This window comes from Oryctolagus cuniculus, chromosome 16, assembly GCF_051225735.1.
Source record: "Oryctolagus cuniculus isolate XC-2025 breed Fujian yellow rabbit chromosome 16, ASM5122573v1, whole genome shotgun sequence".
Classification (NCBI taxonomy): domain Eukaryota; kingdom Metazoa; phylum Chordata; class Mammalia; order Lagomorpha; family Leporidae; genus Oryctolagus; species Oryctolagus cuniculus.
This window is the reverse complement of record NC_142882.1, coordinates 15,726,373-15,752,198: the sequence shown is the minus strand read 5'-3', so window position 1 is coordinate 15,752,198 and position 25,826 is coordinate 15,726,373. Positions and strand designations below refer to the sequence as shown.

The 25,826-nt window shown below is 40.3% G+C and overlaps 1 protein-coding gene across 1 annotated transcript; it reads right to left on the bottom strand.

Moving 5' to 3' along the window:
* Nucleotides 1-1,497: 1,497 nt before the first annotated feature.
* LOC138845779 (vomeronasal type-2 receptor 116-like) lies at nucleotides 1,498-24,245 on the bottom strand. The gene is made up of 4 exons (XM_070059360.2): nucleotides 24,156-24,245; nucleotides 6,378-6,605; nucleotides 5,057-5,180; nucleotides 1,498-2,411 (listed from the first exon to the last, which is right to left on the bottom strand). The coding sequence occupies exons 1-4, from the start codon at nucleotides 24,243-24,245 to the stop codon at nucleotides 1,498-1,500; spliced, it is 1,356 nt and encodes a 451-aa protein (XP_069915461.2).
* Nucleotides 24,246-25,826: the final 1,581 nt, after the last annotated feature.

Sequence of the window (25,826 nt, the reverse complement as noted above, 5' to 3'; positions counted from 1 at the left end):
AAGGAAGGAAGGAAGGAAGGGAGGAAGGGAGGAACTGGAGATGATTGGTTGCATGATATAAGGTCATGGGAATTAGAAAATGACTACTAATGCAGAAATTTTTATAGAGTGATGCAGATGTATTCAATCCACAGAGAAGACTATTGCACAAATGTGAACACAGTATGCACAATCTGAATGTATAAATCCAACTGATTTGAACAATTTAAAAATGTTTCAATTTGGCTGTAAGAATTTCACATCAATCACACAGCATTCTGACCCCATATGCTATTGGAAAAAGAAAAATTAAAACAAGGGAATAACATAACCAGTATTTTGACTGAAGAACATATAGTTACTGAGTCATTCACATGTGCAAATCAATATCCCATGTATGTGTGATAAAGATACCATTTCAAAATAGCTCAACAATGAGTATTTATTAAGATTTTTTTGGAAAACAGGGTATACCCACAGTGGAATACTGCATGACCTACCACCTCCTGTATCTAGGAAAGAAGTCTCACTTAAATCACAATGCCAATAAATAAATGACAAACATTCAACAGCCAGGGAAAACAGAATGTGAAGCATGTTAATTAGATGTCTTAGCAAATAAGAACACTTACATTGTCTGCACATTGATAAATAAATAGAAATTAATTCAGTATCCACCATTTCAGTGATAGCTATTAAATATAAAATAACATTGCTGGGGACAGGTGCAGTGGCTTACTTGGTTAATCCTCCACCTGCGGCACCAGAATCCCATATGGGCACTGGGTTCTAATCCCAGTTGCTCCTCTTCCAGTCCAGTTCTCTGCTGTGGCCCAGGAGGGCAGTGGAGGATGGCCCAAGTGCTTCAGCCCTGCACCCACATGGGAGACAAGGAAGAAGCACCTGGCTCCTGGCTTTGGATCAGGCTAGCTCCGCCGGTAGTGGCCATTTGGGGGGTGAACCCTCTCACTGTCTGTAATTCTACATGTCAAATTAATAAATAAATAATCTTTTTTAAAAATGACCTTGCTGTTGTAGTCTTGATGGCCATCAAAGGTTTCATTTAAAGCATGATTCATTTTTACTCAATTTAAAAATTTCCCTAAACTCCATTACTAACTCTGAGATGTAGAGAAACAGAAGGTTAGTGATAGAAACCAAGAGACCTCCTATTCGATGCTTCACACATCTACACCCCCAATGCTTGCACCTGGGCTGAGGTTACAACCAACAACAGGGATTCAGACCCTGGATTTTCACATGGGTGCCAGGACCAAGTTACATGAAGATTCACCACTTCCTTCCAAGGGCCCCCAGGACTCAAAAGTCCAGGTCAGGGGCCAAAACCAGAGCCAGAAATAGATGCCATGAGCTCAGATTGCTAGGCTAAACATCCAACTAACAAGTCATTTATAATGGAAAAATCCATTTTAGCTCCTTCATATATCTGGATTGCTACTCAGCCTGCATTCTTGGTCCTAAACCCTGAAAATGTGACAGGAAAACAAGTGGAAATTTTTAGAATCCCTTAGAACTTACTCTTTTCTTTAAGCCTTTCAAAGAATTCCTTTCTGGTCTTAAGAGAATAATGTAGCACTTGGGGAGGAAGATGCAGCCCAGGAGCCCCGCACTGGAGGCCAAGATGGAGAAGACCTCCACGGCCACCATGACCTTCCCCTTGGTGCTGTGGTAGACAGGCAGGAAGGTCACCCAGACACTGCAGAACACCAGCATGCTGAATGTCAGGAACTTGGCTTCATTGAATGTGTCAGGCAGGTTCCTGGCTAGGAAAGCCACAGTGAAGCTTGCCAGGACCAAGGAGCCCAGATATCCCAGGACACAGTAGAAGGCAGTGGCTGAACCCTTGTTGCACACCAGGATGATGTGGCCAGGCTCAGAGTGTGCATCTTTGTCAATAAAGGGAGGAGAAGTCCCAAGCCAGATGCCACAAACAACCACTTGGATCAGGAAACAGATAGAAATGACAGAGTTAGAAGCTCCTGATACCAGCAATTGCCTGATAGTTCTTCCAGGTTTTGTAAATTTGAAGGCAAGAATCACAGTGATGGTCTTGGCCAGCACGGTGGAAACAGCCACTGTGAACACAAGACCAAATGCTATTTGTTGCAGGAGGCAGGTGGCTGTGTTGGGACGGCCAAAGAAGAGTAAGGAGCAGAGAAAGCACAGGAGGAGGGCGATGAGCAGGATGTAGCTGAGGGTCCTGTTATTGGCCTTGATGATGGGAGTGTCTTGGTGCTTCACAAAGACCCAGAGGACGGCAGCTGTGAGGACAGAGAAGCACAGAGCCATGCAGGTCAGAGCCATCCCCAGAAATTCCTCAAAGCCTAAGAAGGTCACCAGTTTCAGGAGGCAGTGGTTTCTCTCCATGTTTGGGTACTCGTGATCTGCACACGGGATGCATTGTTCTGCATCTGTGGGGAAAAGCAAGATTCACGTTTCCATTTCACAATTTGTTCCTTTTTCCCTGTTCAGGAAAAGGGTCCGTTTTTCAATGTCATAGTGAGTCCATCCTGCTCTGATGTATACCAACAAACACTAAAGGATATTTCTACATTCCTGACCCAGGGAGAATGCTTATCTCCTGTGGAAGAAAGTCTTTCAAGGAAGCTCCTTTGCACATGGGGCTCTGTGGCCTCATTCTGTCACTCTGAGTTTTTTTGTGTGTGTGTGTGTTTGAATTTCTATAAAATGATGAATTTCCTGTATTTCATATGGGCATGAGATTCTTCCAAGCCCTCTTCTCTACAGTCCCCAGTGTCTTTCTTAGGAAAAGCCTTAGATTCACATGGGTTAGAATATTTTTCTGGGGTCATCAGTGTTAAGGTTGTTCTTACTTTTCCTCAGATGTTGACGACGTATATAAATGATATCTGATTCCTGGGACCTCTATAAATTTTTTCAGTACTCTAATTTCCTGCATGGACTCACCTTTTTATTCTTTCCATATAAATATTGTGATACTGTGATTGAATGTAAGAGAATTGTAGCTGGTTGTCTTTCTGAGGTAATATAGCCATAAGTGGTATTTTCATGATGTCACTGAAACACACTCTTGTTAACCTGAAAGCATGGCTTTTTCACCTTTTTAGCTCATGTGAACACCACATTGGGCACCACATTTTCTCACTTGAAGTAATGCACTTCTGCTGCTACAGCATGAGAGAAGTCATTAAATACAGGCCAGTTGGTGAATATGTTTCTTTTAATCAAATGTCCATTAAACAAACAAAAATAGGGTCAGTGTTGTGGCATGATAGGTAAAGCCACGACCTGCAATGCCAGCATCCCATATGACATTGTTTTGTGTTCCAGTTGATCAATTTCCATTCCAGCTCCCTGCAAATAACCTAGAAAAAGCAGCAGAAGGTGATCCAAGTAATTGAGACACCCACACCCATCTGGACAACCCAAATGAAGCTCCTGGCTCCTGGCTTCTGCCTGGCCCAGCCTGGGCCATTCTTTTCCTCTGGGGCATGAGCAATTACATTGAGGCTCTCTCTCTTTCTCTCCTGTTCTCTGAATCTTTGATTTTCAAATAAAATAAATCTTTTTTTAAAAAAGCAAAAAAATGGTATTAGTAGGACTACACTTGCAGTAAGAGTCCTACTCTGTTTTTATCCTTGGTGTTCATGCAAGAATACAAGCTTCAGGGACTGAAGTTGTGATGTAGGAGGAAAAGCCACTGTGTAGGATGATGGCATCCCATACAGGCACCAGTTCATGTCCTAGCTGCTCCTCTTTTAAACCTACTCCGTGCAAAGGTGCCTGGAAAACCATCATAGGAAGGCCAAATACTTGTGCCTCTGCAAAATCTGGAAGAAGCTCTTGGTTTCCGGCTTTGGCCAGGCTCAGTTCAGACCATTACAGCCATCTGGGGAGTGAATCTACCTAATGGAAGATCTTCTCTGTCACTTTTCTCCCTCTCTGTTATGCTCTCCCTCTCTCTGTAACTGACATTGAAATGAAGAAATAAACATATTTGTGAAAAAAAAGAAAGAGAATATAAGCATCTATAAAAATTTGAGGAATTCTCTCTTAAAATTCTTTTCAAGGTGTACCCTTTACTTTTTATAGAATATGTAGGTGCTTCTGGCATCTGGCTCAGAGATGCACTAGACACACATATGCAAATGTACATTGTACAATGGGTCAGTGTATGACACATTAGTTTTCTTTTTTCACTAACTTACTGCATGTTGATTATTTTCACAAAACTTAAAGTCTTTTTTTGTTATCATCTTTTTACTGGAAACTATATAACTTGTTTGAAGTAACTGAAATGAAAACAATTCTAGAGCTAAGATTATGTGAACTGAAATATCCTTTCAGAAGAATTCAAATTATTATAAATATATTTATTATACATTGAATAGTGAAACTATTTACCAATGAGACTTAGTACATTTTCACATTTCTCAAAACAATTGGCTTTGATATTTAACATTGCTTAAATGTTGGCCTTTTGCAAAGGATTTTGGGTTACTCAGTTGGATCATTTTTAGGATGCTGTATCTCTATATTCACCTTGTTTGTTCTCTTACTAAATTATATACATTCAAAGGACAAAGTGGTGGCATTCGTTATGTGTACTGCACACCATGCACAATGTCAAAGATGTAACACAGAAAATAATACAGTATTCCCATCACAATTCATGTGAAGTAGAACCCTGCTCATCAGTTGTGTATGGAAAAGTTTTGATTTCAAGCCCTTTAGAAATCCAAAGGGAGCCTTAACAAACACAAATATTATATTTCTTGTTTAGACATTAGGTCTCAGAATGAGACAGTCTCCTCCAGCACCAGATGGGAAAGAAGGATGCCAGATAGAATCAGTGTCAGAGTAGAACTAGAGAGGATGAGCATCACCAGACAACAGCTTACACATAATGAGATGGTGATAGTGAGCATACAACAAGGGTATGGAAAGAGTGAGTGAAGGTGTGCATGGAGAACAATAGGGCACTCTGATCCCAATACAAATACTCTTGGTTTCCTTTTTATCAAGAGATAGTTCAGAGACTGGAGTCCTCATAGGTCAGTTCTAGGGTTTTTACCTGTATGATTGGAAATGTCTCTCTCTGGACAAACAACACAAGTATAGCAGCAAACAGGTCTTCCTTCCTGTGGTATTTTCCTGAATCCTGGACCACACCTCTGGCTGCACAAAGACTGAGGAGTCTGAGGGGGGAAGAGAAGTGATGGTCATTGTTTTATATGTCATTAGGCACTGTGATAGGATGACTCTATTTGCCTCATCACCCCCAAGGTCATCACTATGCCCTCCCTGATCTGTATCTCCTTGATTTTACCTAGACATCCAATTTGGAGTTTCTATGATTCTCATCCCTGGTTTATCAGCTGTCTAGCAAATATTATGAGGTACCTGATCACTTTAATTTCATTCATAACCACATCTATGCTAAGCATTTCTTTCTTTCTTGAATTGCTTCCTGTGAAATCTTTTCCATTCAGCTTTTAATGTGGTAATTATTTTGAGAATGTGTATGTCTGAGACTATTTTACATGCTTCTTTCCTTGATTGAGTAGATTTTACATGCCAGAAAAAATATCAAAAAATCAAAATGACTAGGTACAGTTCTGAATAACTACCTAGGAAAAGACAAGCCCACACAGAAATGGTGAGAAATGTTATAAACCATGGATTGTGCATTGATCTACTTCTGGACTTCTAGACCCAGGGAGAGCAGCAATTCTAGATTACCAAAGATTTGTAATATAATGTACAGCAGCTGTATAAAACAATAACAAAATTGTCTGGAGTATTTAAACAGCACAATAATGATAAAATTTTTTATCACAGCTAAGAGGTGCTATTCAGAAAACCTTAACTGATTGGCAAACACAATGAAAATATAGAAAATGGGAATAGTTTCTACAAATACATGATGGATAAGTCCACTCATAATTTATTTGTATTCATACTGCATCAAAACATAATATTGACTCTCACCATATGATTAAAATATCACTATGCTTATATATATATATATATATATATATCTAATACATGAAGTTTTTTCACGTTATATAAATAAAAAAGTTGAAATAAAATTTTGGAATTTGTGTAGACGTGCATTTAGTAATTTTATGTCTACATATTGTTCTCTATCTCTATTCCTTAACATTGCTCTTTCTAGTCACTCAACCTTTGGATGCATAAATATGCCCAGAATAAAAACAACAGTATCTAATACAAATGTGCACTTCTAATACACACTGGCTCATATATGTGTAAGCAACACCATATCTTTTGGAGCCAAGATGTGAAATGGGAACTGAAAGTCTCACACATAATATCCTCTCAGACTCTCCTCAGACCCTCTGTAGGTATCCAATATTCCCATGAATTCACACCTCCATGAATGCAACAGGCCATTCTATCATTTCTTCATTGAGGACCAAGCTTTGATCATGTTTACTCTCAGAGGAAAACTCCCCGATTTTAATCAGCAACCGAAATCCAGCAGGAAAGTTCACAATGTTGTGGATATCGTAGTGTGCCATATGGAATCTCATTTCATGGAAGGAAACATCCTCCCCAGCACTGTTGGTAAATTGGATTTCCCTCAGAAGTGGATGAAGCTGGAGGGGAGGCACAATTGAAAAGGGAGAGAACATTCAGATTAGAGGTGGGAGGTGCACATGTACTGAGAAATCCTTGTCTCCCCTCCTCTCTATTTTCAGAGAGTCTATTTGGTGGAGGCTGACTTTGTCTGAATGGTCCCCATATTGTGGGTTCAAGTAATGAGAATTCTGCCTCTTCCCTATTAGAATGATGGGGAGTATCTGAATCCAAACAGAGAAATCACAGGATGTGTCCCACAGGGTGGCTGACCAAGAACGATTGGTTAGAGGTTTAGGAAAGCTCATCTTAGTTCTTCCACATGAGAACAACATGGCTTCATATGTGAAATACCTTGATTGTTGTGATGGTTCTACAGGATAGTACACTTCTAAAAGTTTAACCCATTCCCCCAAAAAGAATGATATCTGTTCTTTGGCAAAATAATGGATGCAACTGGATACCATTATTCATTGTGAAATGAATTCCATAAAGAAAATAGCATATAGTTTTTTTGGTAATAGGTACTACATAATACAGAATGGAAAAAAAATCCACAATGTATAAAAGTGAAACTGACATCTCTGGGTTTGATTTGATTTGTTTATGACCCATGTGTAAATTCCTGTGTAGCTGTGGTATTTCTACTTTTCACTTCTGGAACATTATGATTTGTGTGGTATTAAACCCTACTTTTCACTTCTGGAACATTATGATTTGTGTGGTATTAAACCTGTGATTTAAAGTTAATTGAAATTAAAAGGAAATTAGTAAAGGAATTAGAGGGGATTAAGATATGAAAGGAAAAAACAATGGTTATCTTCTTAGAATTGTATCAGTGAGCCAGCACTGAGGCTCAATAGGCTAATCCTCTGCCTGTGGTGCTGGCACACCGGGTTCTAGTCCCGGTTTGGGTGCCGGATTCCGTCCCGGTTGCCCCTCTTCCAGTCTAGCTCTCTGATGTGGCCCGGGAGTGCAGTGGAGGATGGCTTAAGTCCTTAGGCCCTGCATCCCCATGGGAGACCAAGAGAAGCACCTGGTTCCTGGCTTTGGATCAGCACAGCGCGCCAGCTGCAGCAGCCATTGGAGGGTGAACCAATGGCAAAAGGAAGACCTTTCTCTCTGACTCTCACTGTCCACTCCGCCTGTCAAAAAAAAAAAAAAAAAAAAACCAGAATTGTATCAATGAAATACATGAAATCTGTTCTTTTATATCAGTAAATTTCTCTTTAATTTAACAAAATTTAAGCTGAGCTTGTGGTGCAGCAGGTGAAGCCGCTGTGCACAGTGCCCAGCAACCCTTTGAGTGCTGGTTCAAATTCCAGCTGTTCTACCGCTGATTCAGATTTCTGCTAATGTTCCTGGGAAAGCAGCAGATTAGGGTCCAAGAGCTTGGGCCCCTGCGCTCACATGGGAGACATGGTTGAAGCTCCTACATCCTGGCTTGGCTTGGCCTAGTCCTGGTCCTTGCAACCAGTGGGGAGTGAATCAACAGATGCAAAATCTGCCTTCTCTTTCTTTCTGTCTCCCTCTCACACAGTAACTTGGTTAAACGAATTAGAAATCCAAGCATAATTTTTTCTTAATAAACATTTTGGAAAGTCTGCTTGTACATCCCTGGCTGAACCTGATAGTTCTAAACTTTAAAAATGTGTATGTTTTGTATGTGCAGGTCCATTTGTATAGCAATTTCACCTCAGTGGATTTTAACAGTAATATGCAAGATTTTTATATAACTCTCTGCACTTTGACTCTTTTTTGTTGAGAATACAGGTACCTTTTGAGATGATAGGGGAAATATTTTATAACCAAAAAGATAATTAAGGATACCCTGATGGTAGTTAGGATCTGAACAGTGTGTACTAGCCCTTACTTTCTGAGTCTCCTGATGCCTTTGTGGGATGACCAATTCTTTAAACAACTATCATCATGTCTTCACTAACGTGAACCAAGAACTTCATAAATAACAATAATCTTATCTTTGTAAACATTCTTGGCCAATATACTTACTTTTCTAATTATGAGGCTACCAAATCACAGCTGATATGTCAATTATTATTGTACATGAACACAGAAGTTACATAGACAAGTAAACATGCTGATGTCCATTTACATATATATAGAGTATAGATTATATGTATTTCTTCTGTGAGACATTAAATTTATTTCATTTACTAAATAATTTGATCAGTATATTTTCCTGTACATGCATGGAGACGTTCCTAATTGTGTTCTACAATGGGTATTAGATTTATGTGAGCCAGAGTTAAAATCCAGACAAATCCATGTATATCCCAGTGGGTGTACCCTGTGCTTATGTGCATGCTTAGTGATCTTGTATATAATAATAGGTTCACAGCCCCTCCTGACTGCTTGTGCCAGGTTTTCTGTATGACATCACTTCCTGGGTTAGAGTCATTTTATGATATAATGTTGACCCCAATTCTTCTTTTTTTTTTTTTTGTTTACAGGCAGAGTGGACAGTGAGATAGAGAGAGAGACAGAGAGAGAGAGAAAGGTCTTCCTTTTGCCATTGGTTCACCCTCCAATGGCTGCTGTGGCCAGGGCACTGCTGCCAGTGCACCGCGCCTATCCGAAGGCAGGAGCCAGGAGCCAGGTGCTTCTCCTGGTCTCCCATGGGGTGCAGGGCCCAAGCACTTGGGCCATCCTCCACTGCACTCCCGGGCCACAGCAGAGAGCTGGCCTGGAAGAGGGGCAACCAGGACAGAATCCGGCGCCCCGACCGGGACTAGAACCCCGTGTGCCAGCGCCGCTAGGCGCAGGATCAGCCTATTGAGCTGCGGCGCCGGCGCCATTGACCCCACTTCTATTTTCCCCATGAGCATCTCACAGAGGGCATGGGCTACAGCGTACAGCATTATAGAGGAGATATCTGCTGTGGGAAACACCATAGTCCATATTTCCTGGCTTTGCAATCATTCCAAAAGAAAATATAGTTTTGATCATTACCTTCTTCCTAGTCCTTGTAATGAGCTGTATTAAGATATTTTGCAGCATTTCATTGTACGGTGAGAAACATTATTCTTCTATGATCTGTCATTATAGAGACTGAATTGAATTTTCCTTTTATTTTTTGCAATAACATCATTTGAATTTGCTTTAAATTTTAGGTTTAATACCCCACAAATCATAATGTTCCACAAGTGAAATGTAGAAAGATCACTGCACCACAGGAATTTAAGCTAGGGCCATAAAAACAAATCAATTCCTGTGATGCCAGTTTTATTTTTATACATTATGGGTTTTTCTTCCATTCTATATTATGCAGTACATATCACCAAAAATCTTATATGATATTTTCCTTATGCAATGGGTATATTTCACTATGCATAATGGTATCCAGCTGAATCTATTGTTTTGCCAAAGAGAGGATTTCATTCTTTTTTGGGGGATGGGTTAAACTTTTAAAAGTGCACATGAATGTACTACCATGTGGAACCATCACAACAATCAAGATATTTCACATATGAAGCCACGTTGTTCTCATGTGGAAGAACTAAGATGAGCTTTCCTAAACCTCTGACTAATCATTCATGGTCAGCCACCCTGTGGGACACATTCCATGATTTTTCTGTTTGGATTCATATGCTCTCCATCATTTTAATAGGAGAGAGGCAGAATTCCCCACACTTGAACCCATGATATGATGTTCATTCAGACAAATGTCAGCCTACACCAAATAAACTCTCTGAGGATAGAGAGGAGGGAAAAGCAGGATTTCTCATGTGCACCTCCCACCTCTAATCTGAATGTTCTCCCTCTTTCCAATTGTGTCTCCCTTCAAGCTTCATCCACTTCTGAGGAAAATCCAATTTACCAACAGTGCTGGGGAGGACTTTTCCTTCCATGAAATGAGACACCATATGGCACACTATGATATCCTCAACATTGTGAATTTTCCTGCTGGATTTCAGTTGCTGATCAAAATCTGGGAGCTTTCCTCCGAGAGTGCATATGGCCATGATTTGGTCCTCAATGAAGAGATGATAAAATGGCCTGTAGCGTTCATGGAGGTGTGGATCCATGGGAATATTGCATACATACAGAGTGTCTGAGTAGCATCTGAGAGGATATTATGTGTGCAATTTTAAATAAGCTTTCAACTCTAATTTCACAACTTGGCTTCAAAAGATATGGTGGTGCTTACACATATATGAGCCAGTGTGTATTAGAAGTGCACATTTGTACTAGTATTGTTGTTTTTACTTTGGGCATATTTATGTATTCTGAGGTTGAGTGACTAGAAAGAGCAATGTTAAGGAATAGAGATAGAGATCAATATGTAGACATGAAATTACAAAAGACACATCTACACAAATTCTAAAATTTTATTTCAACGTTTTTATTTATATAAGGTGAAAAAACTTCATGTATTAGATATATATCTATAAGCATGGTGATATTTTAATCTTTTGGTGAGAGTCGTAATTCTGTTTGCTGCAGTATGAACACAAGTAAATTTTGAGTTGACTATTTGAAGAAACCATTCCCATTTTCCTTTTTTATTGTGTTTACCAATTAGTTCAGTTTTTCTTCTGAATAGCGCCACACAGCTGTGATCAAAAATTTTATCATCATTGTGCTGTTGAAATACCCCAGACAATTTTGTGGGCAATTTTTATAACTGTTGTGTTATACCGCAAATGCAATGGTAGTATCAGGAATTGATTCGCTCCCTGGGTCTAGAAGTCCAGAAGTAGATCAATGCACAATCCATAGTTTATAATATTTGCTCATCTTTTCTTTATAGGCTTGTCTTTTTCTGAGTCGTTACAATCAGAAGTGTACATAGTCATCATTTTTTTGGGAATATTTTTTTCTGGCATGTAAAATCTTCTACTCAATTAAGGAAAGAGGCGTGTAAAATAGTCTCAGACATACACATTCTGAGAATAATTTTACCACATAAAAAGCTGAACTGAAAAGATTTCAGAGGAAGCAATTCAATAAAGAGACAAATGTCCAGAAGCATAGATCTGATGATGATCAATATTAAACCCATCAGGTGCCCTCACATTATTTGATAGGCTGTTGTCAAACTTTGAATAAGCATCATAGAAACTTGAATTTGATGTTTGGATAAAATTGACAGACACAGACTGTTGAGATTATAGTGATGACCTTGGGATGAAGAGGCAAATAGTGACATCGTATCACAGTGCCTAATGTCGTGCATAGCAATGACCATCACTTCTCTTTCCCTTACAGACGCCTCAGTCTTTGTGTAGCCAGAGGTGTGGTCCAGGATTCAGGAAAATACCACAGGAAGGAAAATATACCTGCTGCTATACTTGTGTTGTTTGTCCAGAGAGACATTTCCAATCATACAGGTAGAAAACATTTGACTTACCTGTGAGAACTCCAGCCTATGAACTATTTCTTGATAAGAAGGAAACCAAGAATATTTGCAATGGGATCAGAGTGCCCTATTGTCTCATGCACACCTCCACTCACTCTTTCCATACCTTTGTTGTATGCTCACTATCACCATCTCATTATGTATAAGCTGTTGTCTTGCAGTGCTCAAACTCTCAAGCTCAGCTCTGACACTGATTCTATCTGGTGTCCTTCTTTCCCATCCAGTGCAGGATGAGACCTTCTCAATCTGTGATCTAAGGTCTAAACAAGAAATATAATATTTGTGTTTCCTAATGCTCCATTTGGATATCTAGAAGGCTTAAAATCAAAACTTTTTTATACATAACTGACGAGAAGGGAGCTGCTTCATATGAATTGTGATGGGAGTATTATATGACTTTCTGTGCTACATCCTTGACATTGTGCATGCTGTTCACTACACATAATGAATGTCACCACTTGTCTTTTATGTATATGCTAGAAGAAGAGAAAAAACAAGGTGAAATATAGAGACAAAGCATCCTAAAAATGATGCCACTTGCTAACTCCAAAACCATTTGCAAAATGCAAATATTTAAGCAATGTTAGGTATCAAATAAAATATCAAAGCCAATTGTTTTGAGAAATGTAAAAATGTACTAAGTCTCATTTGTAAATAGTTCCACTGTTCAATGTAGAATAAATATCTTTATAATAATTTGAATTCCTCCAAAAGGATGTTTTAATTCACATAATCTTAGCTTTATAAATATTTTTATTTCAGTATCTTCAAACAAGCTATATATAGTTTCCAGTATAAAGAAGATAACAGGCTGGCACCGTGGCTCACTAGGCTAATCCTCCACCTGCAACACCAGCACACCAGGTTCTAGTCCTGGTTGGGGTGCCGGATTCTGTCCCGGTCACTCCTCTTCTAGTCCAGCTCTCTGCTATGGCCCGGGGAGGCAGTGGAGGATGGCCCGGGTCCTTGGGCCCTACAACTGCATGGGAGACCAGGAGAAGCACCTGGCTCCTGTCTTTAGATTGACGCAGCATGCCAGACACAGTGGCCACTTGGGGAGTGAACCAATGGATAAAGGAAGACCTTTCTCTCTCTCTCTCACTGTCTAATTCTGCCTGTCAAAAAAAAGATAACAGAAAAATGACTTCAAGTTTCTGCGAAAATACTCAACATGCAGTAAGTTAGTGAAAGAAAGAAAACTAAAGTATCATGTATTGACCCATTGTACAATGTACACTTGCCTATTTGTTCCTGGGGTATCTTTTTTTTTTTTTTTTTTGACAGGCAGAGTGGACAGTGAGAGAGACAGACAGACAGAAAGGTCTTCCTTTGCCATTGGTTCACACTCCAATGGCCGCCGCGGCCGGTGCGCTGCAGCCGGTGCACCGTGCTGATCCGATGGCAGGAGCCAGGAGCCAGGTGCTTTTCCTGGTCTCCCATGGGGTGCAGGGCCCAAGCACCTGGGCCATCCTCCACTGCACTCCCTGGCCACAGTAGAGGGCTGGCCTGGAAGAGGGGCAACCGGGACAGAATCCGGCACCCCGACCGGGACTAGAACCCGGTGTGCCGGCGCCGCTAGGTGGAGGATTAGCCTAGTGAGCTGTGGCGCCGGCCCCTGGGGTATCTTTGAGACAGGTGCTGAAAGCACCTACATTCTATGAAAAGTAAAGGGAACACATTGAAAAGAATTGAAAGAGAGAATTCCTCTAAATTTTTGCAAATATTTATATTTCATTTTTTTACAAAATATCTTTATTTATTTGTCTGAATATCAGCATTACAGATAGAGGGAGAGCATAATAGAGAGGGAGAGAAGATGCAGAGAAAATCTTCCATCAGGTAGATTCACTCTCCAGGTAGCTGCAATGGCCAGTTCTGGGCCAGGCGAAGGCCAGAAACCAGGAGCTTCTTCCAGGTCTTGCACAGGACCCACATTTGAGCCTTTCTCTGTTGGTTTCCTAGGCACATTGGCATGGAGATGGTTTGGATGTGGATCAGCCAGGACATGAATAAGCACCTGTTCAGATGCCATCATTGCAGGCAGTGGCTTTAACCACTACATCACAACTCCAGTCCCTGAAGCTTGTATTCTTGCATGAGCACTAAGGATAATAACTGAGTAGGACTCTTATTGCAAGTGTAGCCATACTAATAATATTTTCTTGCTTTTTAAAAAAGATTTATTTAATTTAAAAATCAGAGATACAGAGAATGAGAGACAGAGAGAGAGAGAGAGAGAGAGAGAGAGAGAAAGATTCAATCCAATTGCTCAGGCCCCAGATGGAAACAATGGCCCAGGATGGATGAGGCAGAATCCAGGAGCCAGGAGCCACATCTGGGTCTCCCACATAGGTGTGGGGGTCCCAATTACTTTAGCCACCTTCTGCTGTTCTTTCTAGGCAATTAGCAGGGACCTGTATTGGGAAGTGATCAACTGGAACACAAAACAATGTCCATAAGAGATGCCGGCATTGCAGGTCGTGGCTTTACCCACTGTGCCACAACACTGACGCTATTTTTGTTTGACATTAGATTGAAAGAGAGACATATTCATCAACTGGCCTGTTCTTAATGACTTCTCTCATGCTATAGCAGCAGAAGTGCATTATTTCAAGTGAGACAATGTGGTGTCCAATGTGGTGTTCACAGGAGCTAAACTGGTAAACACGTCATACTTTCAGGTTAACTAGAGTGCCTAGTTGTTTTTCAGTAACATGATGAAAATACCACTTACTACCATATACCCTCATAAAGACAAACAGCTACAATTCTCTTCTATTCAACTGCAGTATCACAACAGTTATATGGAAATACTGACGAGACGAGTCCATGTAGGAATTAGAGTAGAGAAAAATGTATGGCGGTCCCAGGAATGACACATGATTTATATAGGTCATCTCCATTTGAGGATAAATGAGAAAAACTTTAACACTGATGACCCCAGAAAAATATTCTAACCCATGTGAACAAAAGGCTTCTCCTGAGAAAGACACTGGGGACTGTAGAGAAGAGGGCTTGGAAGAATCCAAGCCCATATGAATTACAGGAAATTCACCATTTTATAGAAATTAAAACACTGAAAAAAAGTCTGAGCGACAGGATGAGACCACAGAGCCCCACGTGCAAAGGAGCTTCTTTGAACCAGTTTCTCCTATGGGAGTCAAGCATTGTCCCTGGGTCAGGAGTGCAGAAATATCCTTTAGTGTTTCTTGGTATACATCAGAGCAGGATGGACTCAACATGATATTGAAGAAGGGACCCTTTTCCTGAACAGGGAAAAAGGAGCAAATTGTGAAATGGAAACGTGGATCTTGCTTTTCCCCACAGATGCAGAGCAGTGCATCCCATGTGCAGATCACGAGTACCCAAACCTGGAGAGAAACCACTGCCTCCCCAAGCTGGTGACCTTCTTAGGCTTTGAGGAATTTCTGGGGATGGCTCTGACCTGCATGGCTCTGTGCTTCTCTGTCCTCACAGCTGCTGTCCTCTGGGTCTTTGTGAAGCACCAAGACACTCCCATCGTCAAGGCCAATAACAGGACCCTCAGCTACATCCTGCTCATCGCCCTCCTCCTGTGCTTCCTCTGCTCCTTACTCTTCCTTGGCCGTCCCAACACAGCCACCTGCCTCCTCCAGCAAATAGCATTTGGGAAGTTCTCCTCCCTTTAGTGACACAGATGCACACTCTGAGCCTGGCCACATCATCCTGGTGTGCAATAAGAGCTCGGCCACTGCCTTCTACTGTGTCCTGGGATACCTGGGTTCCTTGGCCCTGGCCAGCTTCACTGTGGCTTTCCTAGTCAGGAATCTGCCTGACACTTCCAATGAAGCCAAGTTCCTGACGTTCAGCATGCTGGTGTTCTGCAGTGTCTGGGTGACCTTCCTGCCTGTCTACCACAGCACCAAGGGGAAGGTCATGGTGGCTGTGGAAGTCTTCTTCATCTTGGCCTCCAGTGCAGGGCTCCTGGGTTGCATCTTTGCCTCCAAATGCTATGTTATTATCATAAAACCTGATAACAATTCTTTGAAAGCTTTAAAGAATCAGAGCAGTTCTAGGAGATCCTAAATTATTTTTCTCAGGCTTGTCTTCACATTTCTACCTTTGTAAACAAAATCCAAAGGGAAGTAGCCATTCAACATTGTCTAATAAGCAAAACTAAAAGCCATTGTTGGTTAGGCATTTGGCCTTGCAATTAAGATGACCTTGTACCCCATAGTATTATCTGGGTTCTTAATTTGTTCTGACTCCTGACCCCAGTTGCCCCCCCCCACCAAAAAAAAAAAAAAACCCAATGATTGGTAACAACTCAGTTATTTTTTTTTTTCTGGCTTCTGGCTCTGACTTCAATCCAGGCTGAGCCACTGCAGGCATTGAGAGGTGAAGCAGTGAAAGGTTTGTCTCTCAACCACCTCTCACTTTCTCTGTTTCTCTCTCTTTCTCACAAAAAACACAATGCAGTCCACAAATATTTTCATATAAAGTAAAAGGAATCACTCTTTTTTTTATCTTTTATTTAATGAATATAAATTTCCAAAGTACGTCTCATGGGTTACAATGGCTTTCCCCCCCATACCGTCCCTCCCACCCACCACCCTCCCCTTTCCCACTCCCTCTCCCCTTCCATTCACATCAAGATTCATTTTCGATTATCTTAGTATACAGAAGATCAGCTTAGTATACCTTAAGTAAGGATTTCAACAGTTTGTTCCCACACAGAAACATAAAGTGAAAAATAATAGATGATTTTTTTTTAAATGATGATGAAATAAAAGAAACTATCAATTCCCAACTTGACTCAAAGGAATCACTCTTTAAACTGAAACACAGCAGACCATCAACTTATAAATAGCAATGTCAGGTTATCCCTGAAAATATGCACACTAATTAATTTCCTTTTTGTTTATCAATTTAGATGCTATAAGCGTTCATATTTGAAAACATGTCTTAGTTATACCTGCTTTATCTTGCTTTCCTGAAGGTCTTGAATTTATCCTTTTGTTGTTATAATTTAGTGGAATTTATTTCCCAAACACAAGTCAACTAATCCTTGAGCATTCTTCACTTTGGACACTGTATCGTTCACAAACATCTTAGTCAATAATTACTTTCTGGTTATTTGGACAGCATATCTTTATCTCAACTATCAGTAGATTCCATGATTATAGGCATTATTCTGTAATTGTGTCCTCCATCATTTGACTGCTTTCTCTTTCTGCCTTTGGTTAGTGTTCATATTCCAGGGGAAAATGATGCTTTTATTGTGGTGAAATTCACATACACTGTGGGAACCACTGAAGTAATGTACAAATATGTTGTATTACAGTACTTTTACATTCAAATTCTACATCAACTTTTTATAACGTATGTTCACAGTGTTGTGCAATTATCATGTCTGTGTAGATTGAAGCCCTTTGCATCATCCCATAATCAAAGCCTTTGTCCACTAAGCAGCCTCTTGCAAACTTGCATGAACTTGGTTCATGCAACCATTCATCTCTTTAGTTGCTATGTGTTTACCTACTCTGGACAGTTCCTGGCATTGGAATGAGGTAATATGAGACCTCTTAGATCTAGCTTCTTTCACATGACATTACATTTTTAATTTATCCAAATTATAGCAGATATCCTTCATTATTTTTATAGCTGTCGAACATTCAATCTTATGGATCTGCCATATCCAACTTATTCAATCATTTACAGGTGATGATTTGTGTTATTTCCACACTTCCAGTGTTATGAACAGATTGCCCTGAGTATTCTTGTAAAAATATATGTTTAGGCATATACCTCCAGCTCTTTTGAGTGCACAGGATATTTCAAATGGTTTTGAGGAAAATGCAGTGAATATATATGTTTATTTTAGTGAAAACTTTTAGTTTTTATTTATTCATGTTTTAGGCAAGTATTTTACCCTTTGTGTTTCTGTGTGGGTGCAAACTGATGAAATCTTTAATATATGCTAAATCAATCTTCTGTATATAAAGATAATTGAAAATGAATCTTGATGTGAATGGAATGGGAGAGGGAGTGGGAGATAGGATTGTTGTGAGTGGGAGGGAGGTTATGGGGGAAAAAAGCCACTGTAATCCAAAGGCTATACTTTGGAAATTTATATCTATTAAATAAAAGTTAAAAAACATGTAAAACCAAAAAAAAAAAAACCCACAAAATTTCAAAATAACAAAAATAAAACTTAAAGCAACTAAAAAGACACTCCCCAAAAGAAGTGACTTCCAAGAGAAAATTTTTTGAAAATAATGAAAATACTGAAGAAACAAAGCTCCCTAGTAGGTAATTATGTTCTTTAATATGAAGAATGATGAGGCCGGCACTGCAGCGCAATGGGTTGATCTTCTGCTTGCCATGCCAGCATCCCATATGGGTGCTGGTTCTAGTTCCAGCTGCACTTCTTCCAATCTAGCTCTCTGCTATGGCCTGGGAAAGCAGTGGAGGATGGCTCAAGTCCTTGGGCCCCTGCACCTGTGTGGGAGACCAGAAGAGGCTCCTGGCCCCTTGGTTCAGATTGCTGCAGCTCCAGCCTTTGCGACCATTTGGGGAGTGAACCAATGGACGGAAGACCTTTCTCTCTGTCTCTCCCTCTCACTGTTTGTAACTCTATCTCTAAAATCAATAAATAAAAAACTTTCAAAAAATGATACAGAATGGTGATAAAATACTCAAGTGATTTAAAGACTTTGCTAATGAGTACACCCATCCCAGATTCTTTCACACTCACTGTTTGTAACTCCATCTCTAAAATAAATAAATAAAAATATTTCAAAAAATAATATAGAATGATGATAAAATACTGAAGTGATTTAAAGGCATTGCTAATGAGTACACCCATCCCAGATTCTTTCACACATATCACTGCCAAACACAGAACATAGCTCTGGAGGATTCTGGGCTAGTAATTGATTTTATTTTCAAGGTAACTCAGGTCATGCTTTGGTAACACATGAACCCCAAAGTTGTAAGACATCAATGCAGTAAAGATTTACATTAGTCTCAGAGTAAATATACAACAGTGGTTGCTGAGAGAGGGGGCTGTGCTCCCCAGAGACATGGAGATAAAATGAGGGAAGTCCACTGTCCTGATGATCTGCATCCAATGTTCATGCTTTCCTCACTTGGAATTTCAAAGCCTACAGAGCCTCTGGGTATCTTGCCTATTTTCATTCCTTCTGTGAACAAAAGTCATTCTCCTTAAAGCAATGTGCATGTGAAATGTCATCTTCTCTATGCTCAGAATGACAGAGTGCAGCATGGGGATGGCCTCATCCACAACCATGCCCCACGTTGCTGCCATGGTCCACACCTTCCCCACATGAAGAAGCATTTTTCTACAATGTATACACTGACAAGACTCTACATCACTGTGTAGCATGTGCACATTTGCAGAGGAAACTCTTATGCTCCTCTTGAAAGCAATATCACTAGATACTGAGGATGTCTTTTCTTCCTGAATTATAGCTGGATTTCTCTGGATTTTACTACTATATTATCTGAACCCAAACTTATATTTATTAACTCATGGGACAAAAAGATTAAATTAGTTGAAGAGATTGAAGTCTAGGAAAAAGGCAAATAACCATATGTAAGAAAAATCTCAGAGAGTTTATTTCACCATCTAATTCATTTGTTTAACTTTTAGTAAGAGTTCTTGAAATAGTCTGTGTTCTTATTTACAGTTAGTAACTTGGAATAATTTACAGTGAATTTGTCAAAGGGTCTCAAAGATGTATGCCTAATATGCCTTATATTAGGCATCATAAGCCCAGAAGATAAGGTTTAGCTCAGAATATGAATAGTTACAATATCGTGTGGAGATTCAGAAGCTTTCTTTTTTGTTCACACACTGATCCTTAATTTCAAAGGAAGGAAAATCTCAGTCTCATAAAGTAGTCCAAGGGTAGAGATGGAACATAACATAAGCAGTATGTATACATAGGTTTAAATTTATAGAATGTGCACATTTTTGTAACTTTGAGCCTACCAGATAACACAAGGTGTCTTTAAGAACTTGTGAATTCTGAAAAGTCTATGGATCAATTTGTATTTGTTGAACCAAAATTGAGCTTGGATTTCATTTGTTGAACTTACATAGAATTTTAAATAAACCTACCACTTTTTGTTTGACCTACACAAAATCATAGTGACCTGTCCACCCATGTTTTGCTTATGCTATTGAAGAACTAGGTTTAGCTTCCACACAGTTGCAGCCAAATCTTTGGGATGAGTTCCAAAGTGCCCATACCCTAGTCAACCTTGAACTACATCATACACCTATCTTGAGTGTGTTAAGAAAATTCTCAATTTGGTGGAAGGGTTCATAGAAAAAAATTTCTCATCATTTGAACCTATGACATGCTGTCCACAAAAACTAATTTCTACCAAAAAGAAGCATTGGGGATAGGGATGTTGAGGAAAAAATAAGGACTGCTGAGTACACATGCACCTCCCACCTCTCATTTGAGTGCTCTCTCTCTTTCCAATTATGCCTATTGTACAGCTTCAGCAACTTCCAAGGAAAAGCCCACTTACAAACAGTGCTGGGGTTGAAAAATTTCCCCATCATCAAGTCACCATATAGCACACCACAATATCCATAGTGTGTGGACTTTCCTATGGGTCTTGGGTTGTTGGCTCAAATTGGAGTTTCCCTACAAGAGTGCACATGACCAAGGCTTGGTCATCCATGCAGACAGATAGAAAGGCCTACTGCATTCAAGGAGGTGTCGTTCCATGAGTAGAATTCGAAACAGAGGGAGGTGAGAATAGATGACGTGTGAAATTTTAAATATGCATTCAATTCTTATTTCACATGTATGCATTAAATATGATGTTCCTCACACAAGTCATCAGCAAGTGTCTTTCAAATGTGCAACTTTCTATCAGCAGTGGAGAGAATATTAAGAACAAAGCTAATATATGTGTTATAAGCAAATTAAGAAGAAACAAGCACACACACACACACGCATGCACACACACAGATGCTATATATATTCCTGTATACATTCTGAAAGGCTTAATTATATATGGTGAGCATCTTTACTGTATTTTGATATACTACAAAGACAATTAGATTACACAAGATGATGTAAAAGGGTAAGTGCATGGATGAACTACTGCCCTTCTCTGGATGTACATACTATTTCCAATTTATGAAGCCTATTTCTCCATTAGAGTACTACAGGACTGGGAGAGATGTTAGGCACAGCCATGAAGAGACTTCCTGGAGGTACACATAGGGTCATCAGTGGTGAAGGTGACCTTTCACCTTTTTTTTTTTTTGATAGGCAGAGTGGACAGTAAGAGAGAGAGAGAGAGAGAGAGAGAGAGAGAGACAGAGAGAAAGGTCTTCCTTTGCCGTTGGTTCACCCTCCAATGGCCACCGCAGCCAGCACACCGCACTGATCCGAAGGCAGGAGCCAGGTGCTCCTCCTGGTCTCCCATGGGGTGCAGGGCACAAGCACTTGGGCCGTCCTCAACTGCACTCCCAGGCCATAGCAGAGAGCTGGACTGGAAGAGGGGCTACCAGGACAGAATCCGGCACCCCAACCAGGACTAGAACCCAGTGTACCGGCACAACAAGGTGGAGGATTAGCCTAGTGAGCTTCGGCACCGGCCTCTTTTACCTTCTTGATAAAGGATTTTGTGACATGATGAAACTGAATTTTTTTATTTCCCAAACTAATTATTTCTACAATTGCCAAATCCCTCAAAACAGTTGACTGACCTAACAACTCTTGGCCTCTGTGCTCTCAGGTTTACAGAACTCTATCCTGGCAATGCCCTAGGGAGGAATGAGAGTCCAAAGCATGTTTTTCCAAAACTGTTTTTCCTCCTAATGGAGAGTGGCAGGTGCTTGGCCTCAGGGAGGGATGTTGCCCTGAGTTCCCGGATGGGACAGAAATGAAGCAATGGAAATATATAGAAGCCAGAGCTGATCTAATCACAGGGACATTAAGGCAAGGCCTCAGCCCTGTGACTCCCTTTGAAATGTCTTCCTTGTGATTCTAGCTGTGTCCCTGTGTGACTCAGTAAACTAGCACACACTGTCCACTGATTGAGAACATACAGCTATACTGGGATCAGCTGTACCCTACACAGAGCTCTATTCTCCCTTCAGGGAGCTGAGATAGCAGATATAATCCAGGCCATTTTCACCTAATATCAACAGGGATTTGGGCCTTTAACTTTATGGTGGGTTGACTTGACATGCTATTTTCTATGATGTTTCTCAACCTACTCCTGAATTTTTCAAACAGTTCACAGGAGATACCTCCCAGGAACTGTTATAATTCCATGAGGCCAAGTGTCTACAGAGATGGAGACCTGGTACTGGGTGGGTTTTTCCCCCTTTACTTTCTGGAACCAGAATCAGACATGATCCTGTTATCTTTTTTATCCAGGCCAAAGGATAAAATGGAGATAGATTGGTAAGTGCCACATTGAGTTATGTGTCAACTGTGGTTCAGACTGTGAGAGTGTGCTTGTTTCTGTGAGTGGTTAATTGCACTTGAGAATTTTCCAAAAAAGAACATATACAGAAGTTTCAGGATTGCAGATCAATGAAGGCTGGAGTTTTTTCCCTTCTTTCGCCATTCACAACCTTCCCTTTCCATTTTCTGTTTGCTCTCCACTCCTGCACAGAGTGTGAGATGGACATTTTGTATGTACTCTATTGATCTTACTTCCTGATCAGCCTCCAAGAGTCCTGAAATGAATGTGCAGGTCAGAACTTAAGAGCTGGCAACCTTGTACTCAGGGATAGAAGTAAATTTGTCAGCTTGCAGCTGACAGCAAGTACTGTAAGTAACCCAGCAGTGAATAAAATTGCACAAGATGATGATAATTGCAATTATGCAAAATGATTAAAAGCAAGAAACATTTCAATTGAATGCTCTGAATTTCCATTCAAGTAAGTAAAACTTAGTATTGAACAGTCTTCAGTAGCATATTTTTTGATAGGTCTACTTAATGTATAAGAAATAAACATTGTTTCTGAGGTAAACATTTTGAATCAACCTTTTACTATAAGGAACAAAATTTAACTATTTTTATGGAAAAATAAATTTTCAAATTCTGTATGTAAGTATAATACAAAATTGTGTGAAACTTGAGAAAAAAGTACTAACCTTGAATCAAACACTGCATTTTAGAAAATGCATAAACATATGTCATGAATTGAACGCATATTGAAATGACAATCTATTAAGCTCAGCATTTAAACACATGAATCAATGCACCTAAACAACAGATGATTGCATAAATTTATTAAATCCCACATAATCTATTGACAAGTATGTGTTTGCTTGATATTCAAATTATGGATGAATTGTAAAAATAAGAAAGAAAATTCCAAGAAGAGGAGCAAAGATATCCATTGTGTGAAAACAAAACATCCACACTCTTGGACAGGTAACATTTGAGAGCCATTACTAAATCCCAAGAACTCATAATTTTGCTTAAGCTTTATAGAAACATGCAGAGAATGTTAAGGAATAAAAAGTGAAATGTTAAAAGAGATTTCAGTGCATAAGGAAAACAATGAATAAAAATAAAGTGAACCTCGTAAATCTTCTGAGAATTTGACCTTCTGAATAAAATGCTCATTTTCAAGGCAAATATATTTGAACAAAATTGCTTCTGTGAGTGTTGGTATATTAAGAGGGAAATTACAGAAAAGACTCATGAAAATGGCCTTGGTGAATAGATTAGAGGCGCTCCCAAATGCTAATATACCTGACAAGTCAGATGGTGTTAAACTATTTTAGAAGTTGCTGAAAATAGAGATGTTTGCCTCATGGGTACCATCCCTATGTAGAAGTGAAATCCCATGTTGGGGCACATCAAGGCTTTCCTGAAGGGCTCGGGAAGGTGAGTGTGATCATGGGCACAGTTTGCTTCAGAGGAGTCCAATGGCCATTCCATGATCTTCTAGAGCCCTTAGAATCTCACTTACACCTCCTCCATGTGCCAGAGCTGAGGCACCACTGAGTGGCAGCCTGAGTCTGACCATTGCTGCCTCAGGGCATGGCTGTGTTGTTGATCTGAATTCCATGGTGTCTCCCTTCTCCCTGATACTGCCCCTCTCTTTAGGTGGCTGTGGAAGAACTACCAATATATTCTGGCCTTCCATTTTGCCATCCAGGAGATCAATAAGGAGCCTCAGCTCCTCCCCAACCTGACCCTGGGTTTCCAGCTCTACAATTCTGTTACCAGTGGTAAGTTCACCCTGAGGAGCACTCTGCACTGGCTGACTGGAAAGCATCATCTCATCCCTAACTACACCTGCCAAACACAAGGCAAGACAGTTGCCGTCATTGCTGGAACCACATCAGCATTTTCGGCTGAAATTGGAATGATGTTGGGGCTGTACAAAACCCCACAGGTAAATGGGTTGTGAATTCTTGTGAGAAATATTTCCATCTGCCACCAGATCAGCCACATCTGAAGCAAGGGCCATTGGAAGCCATGTGACATATACCACTGTTAGTTGAAAGAGATCTCCAGAGATCTCTTTTGGCTGTGAGAAACGGAAGGAGCAGTGGAAGCTGAGAGCCTCCACCCAGATCCAGCTTGGGCCAATGTATCCATCCCCACCTGCTGGGAATGTTGATTGTTGACTACTCACAGGAAATACCCATAGCACAGACATGTCCTAGGATGATTCCATGTTAGACATGGGTATATAAGTCATCGGCCTGTACTTTCATTTGGAGCACATGAGGACCATGAGAGTCCCAATGATCATCAAAGAGTGTTTGATGCTGAGTTGCATTTAGGTGAGATTTTACCCTCTCCCTATCCCAATCCTGACTTCATCACATTCAGCAGATTCTTTCACAGGGCTCCCAGATCACTTTCCATGTCAGCACACTGATTTAATCTTAGAGTGTGGTTGATAGACTGAGAAACAAAGAGAGGAAGACAGTGTACACACATTCACTAGTTGAGTCATCAAATACCCACTATGGTGCTGGTGCTGACGCTCTGTGGTGAGAATGAGGGACTAGCACTCAATTGAAATCTCATAAGAAAGTCTCAGGAACCAATTAAAGAATTCGATCAAGCTTCCTCCAAGGGTCTGAATTCACGGTTTCAGGATTCTGAAAGAGACCCACTTCAAACAGGTAGCAATCTGCACAGATTAATATCAAGATAGACTGGAATAGCATAGGAAGATTCTGGTCTGAAAAGCAACTTCACCAAAACTCAGAGGTGGTAGGTGAATGTATCCTTCAAGGCAATATAGGTTATGCTGTGAAAACATATGTAATTCAAACTATGAAGTGATTAACAGAGTAAGGGGTTGTTTGTCTCAGAGGTAACATTTAACATCAGTTGCAGTGTGGGCTGCTCTCCACATGTGAAATGGGGTGAGAAGTGGGGAAGTCCAATGTCCTGGTCCAAAATCCATGTACTCTTCTTCCCTTGGATGAATAGGAAGATATACGGGTGTCTTACACATTTTCTTTCATGCTATGAATGAGGATATGTATTTCTCCTCCTGAAAGCAATAGGCATTGAAGCATGGGTTTCTCTGAGCCCAGTTGATAGAAATTGACCTTCTTTACCCACAAAAGTCAGATCATGATTGTTTTCTTTCCATTCAGATCACATATGGTCCCTTTGATCCCATGCTAAGTGAGAGAGACAAGTTTCCATCGCTCTATCAGATGGCCACAAGTGACAGCTCTCTGGCCTGCGGAATGCTCTCATTGCTGCTCCATTTTGGCTGGATTTGGGTGGCAATCTTTGTATCTAATGATCTGAAAGGAGAGCAGTTCCTTCAGGATATTTTAGCCGAGATGGTAAAGAAACGTGTCTGCTTGGCCTATGTATTAAAGCTCCC

Excerpts from the sequence above, each read along its gene's own strand:
- LOC138845779 (XM_070059360.2), bottom strand. The coding sequence starts at position 24,245 with ATGATGCTTTCCAGTCAGCCAGTGCAGAGTGCTCCTCAGGGTGAACTT. Across the intron at positions 5,181-6,377 it reads GGCCTGTTGCATTCATGGAG|ACTCCTCAGTCTTTGTGCAG; the intron begins GTGTGAATTCAT and ends TTCCCCCCTCAG. Across the intron at positions 2,412-5,056 it reads AGACATTTCCAATCATACAG|ATGCAGAACAATGCATCCCG; the intron begins GTAAAAACCCTA and ends TTTTCCCCACAG.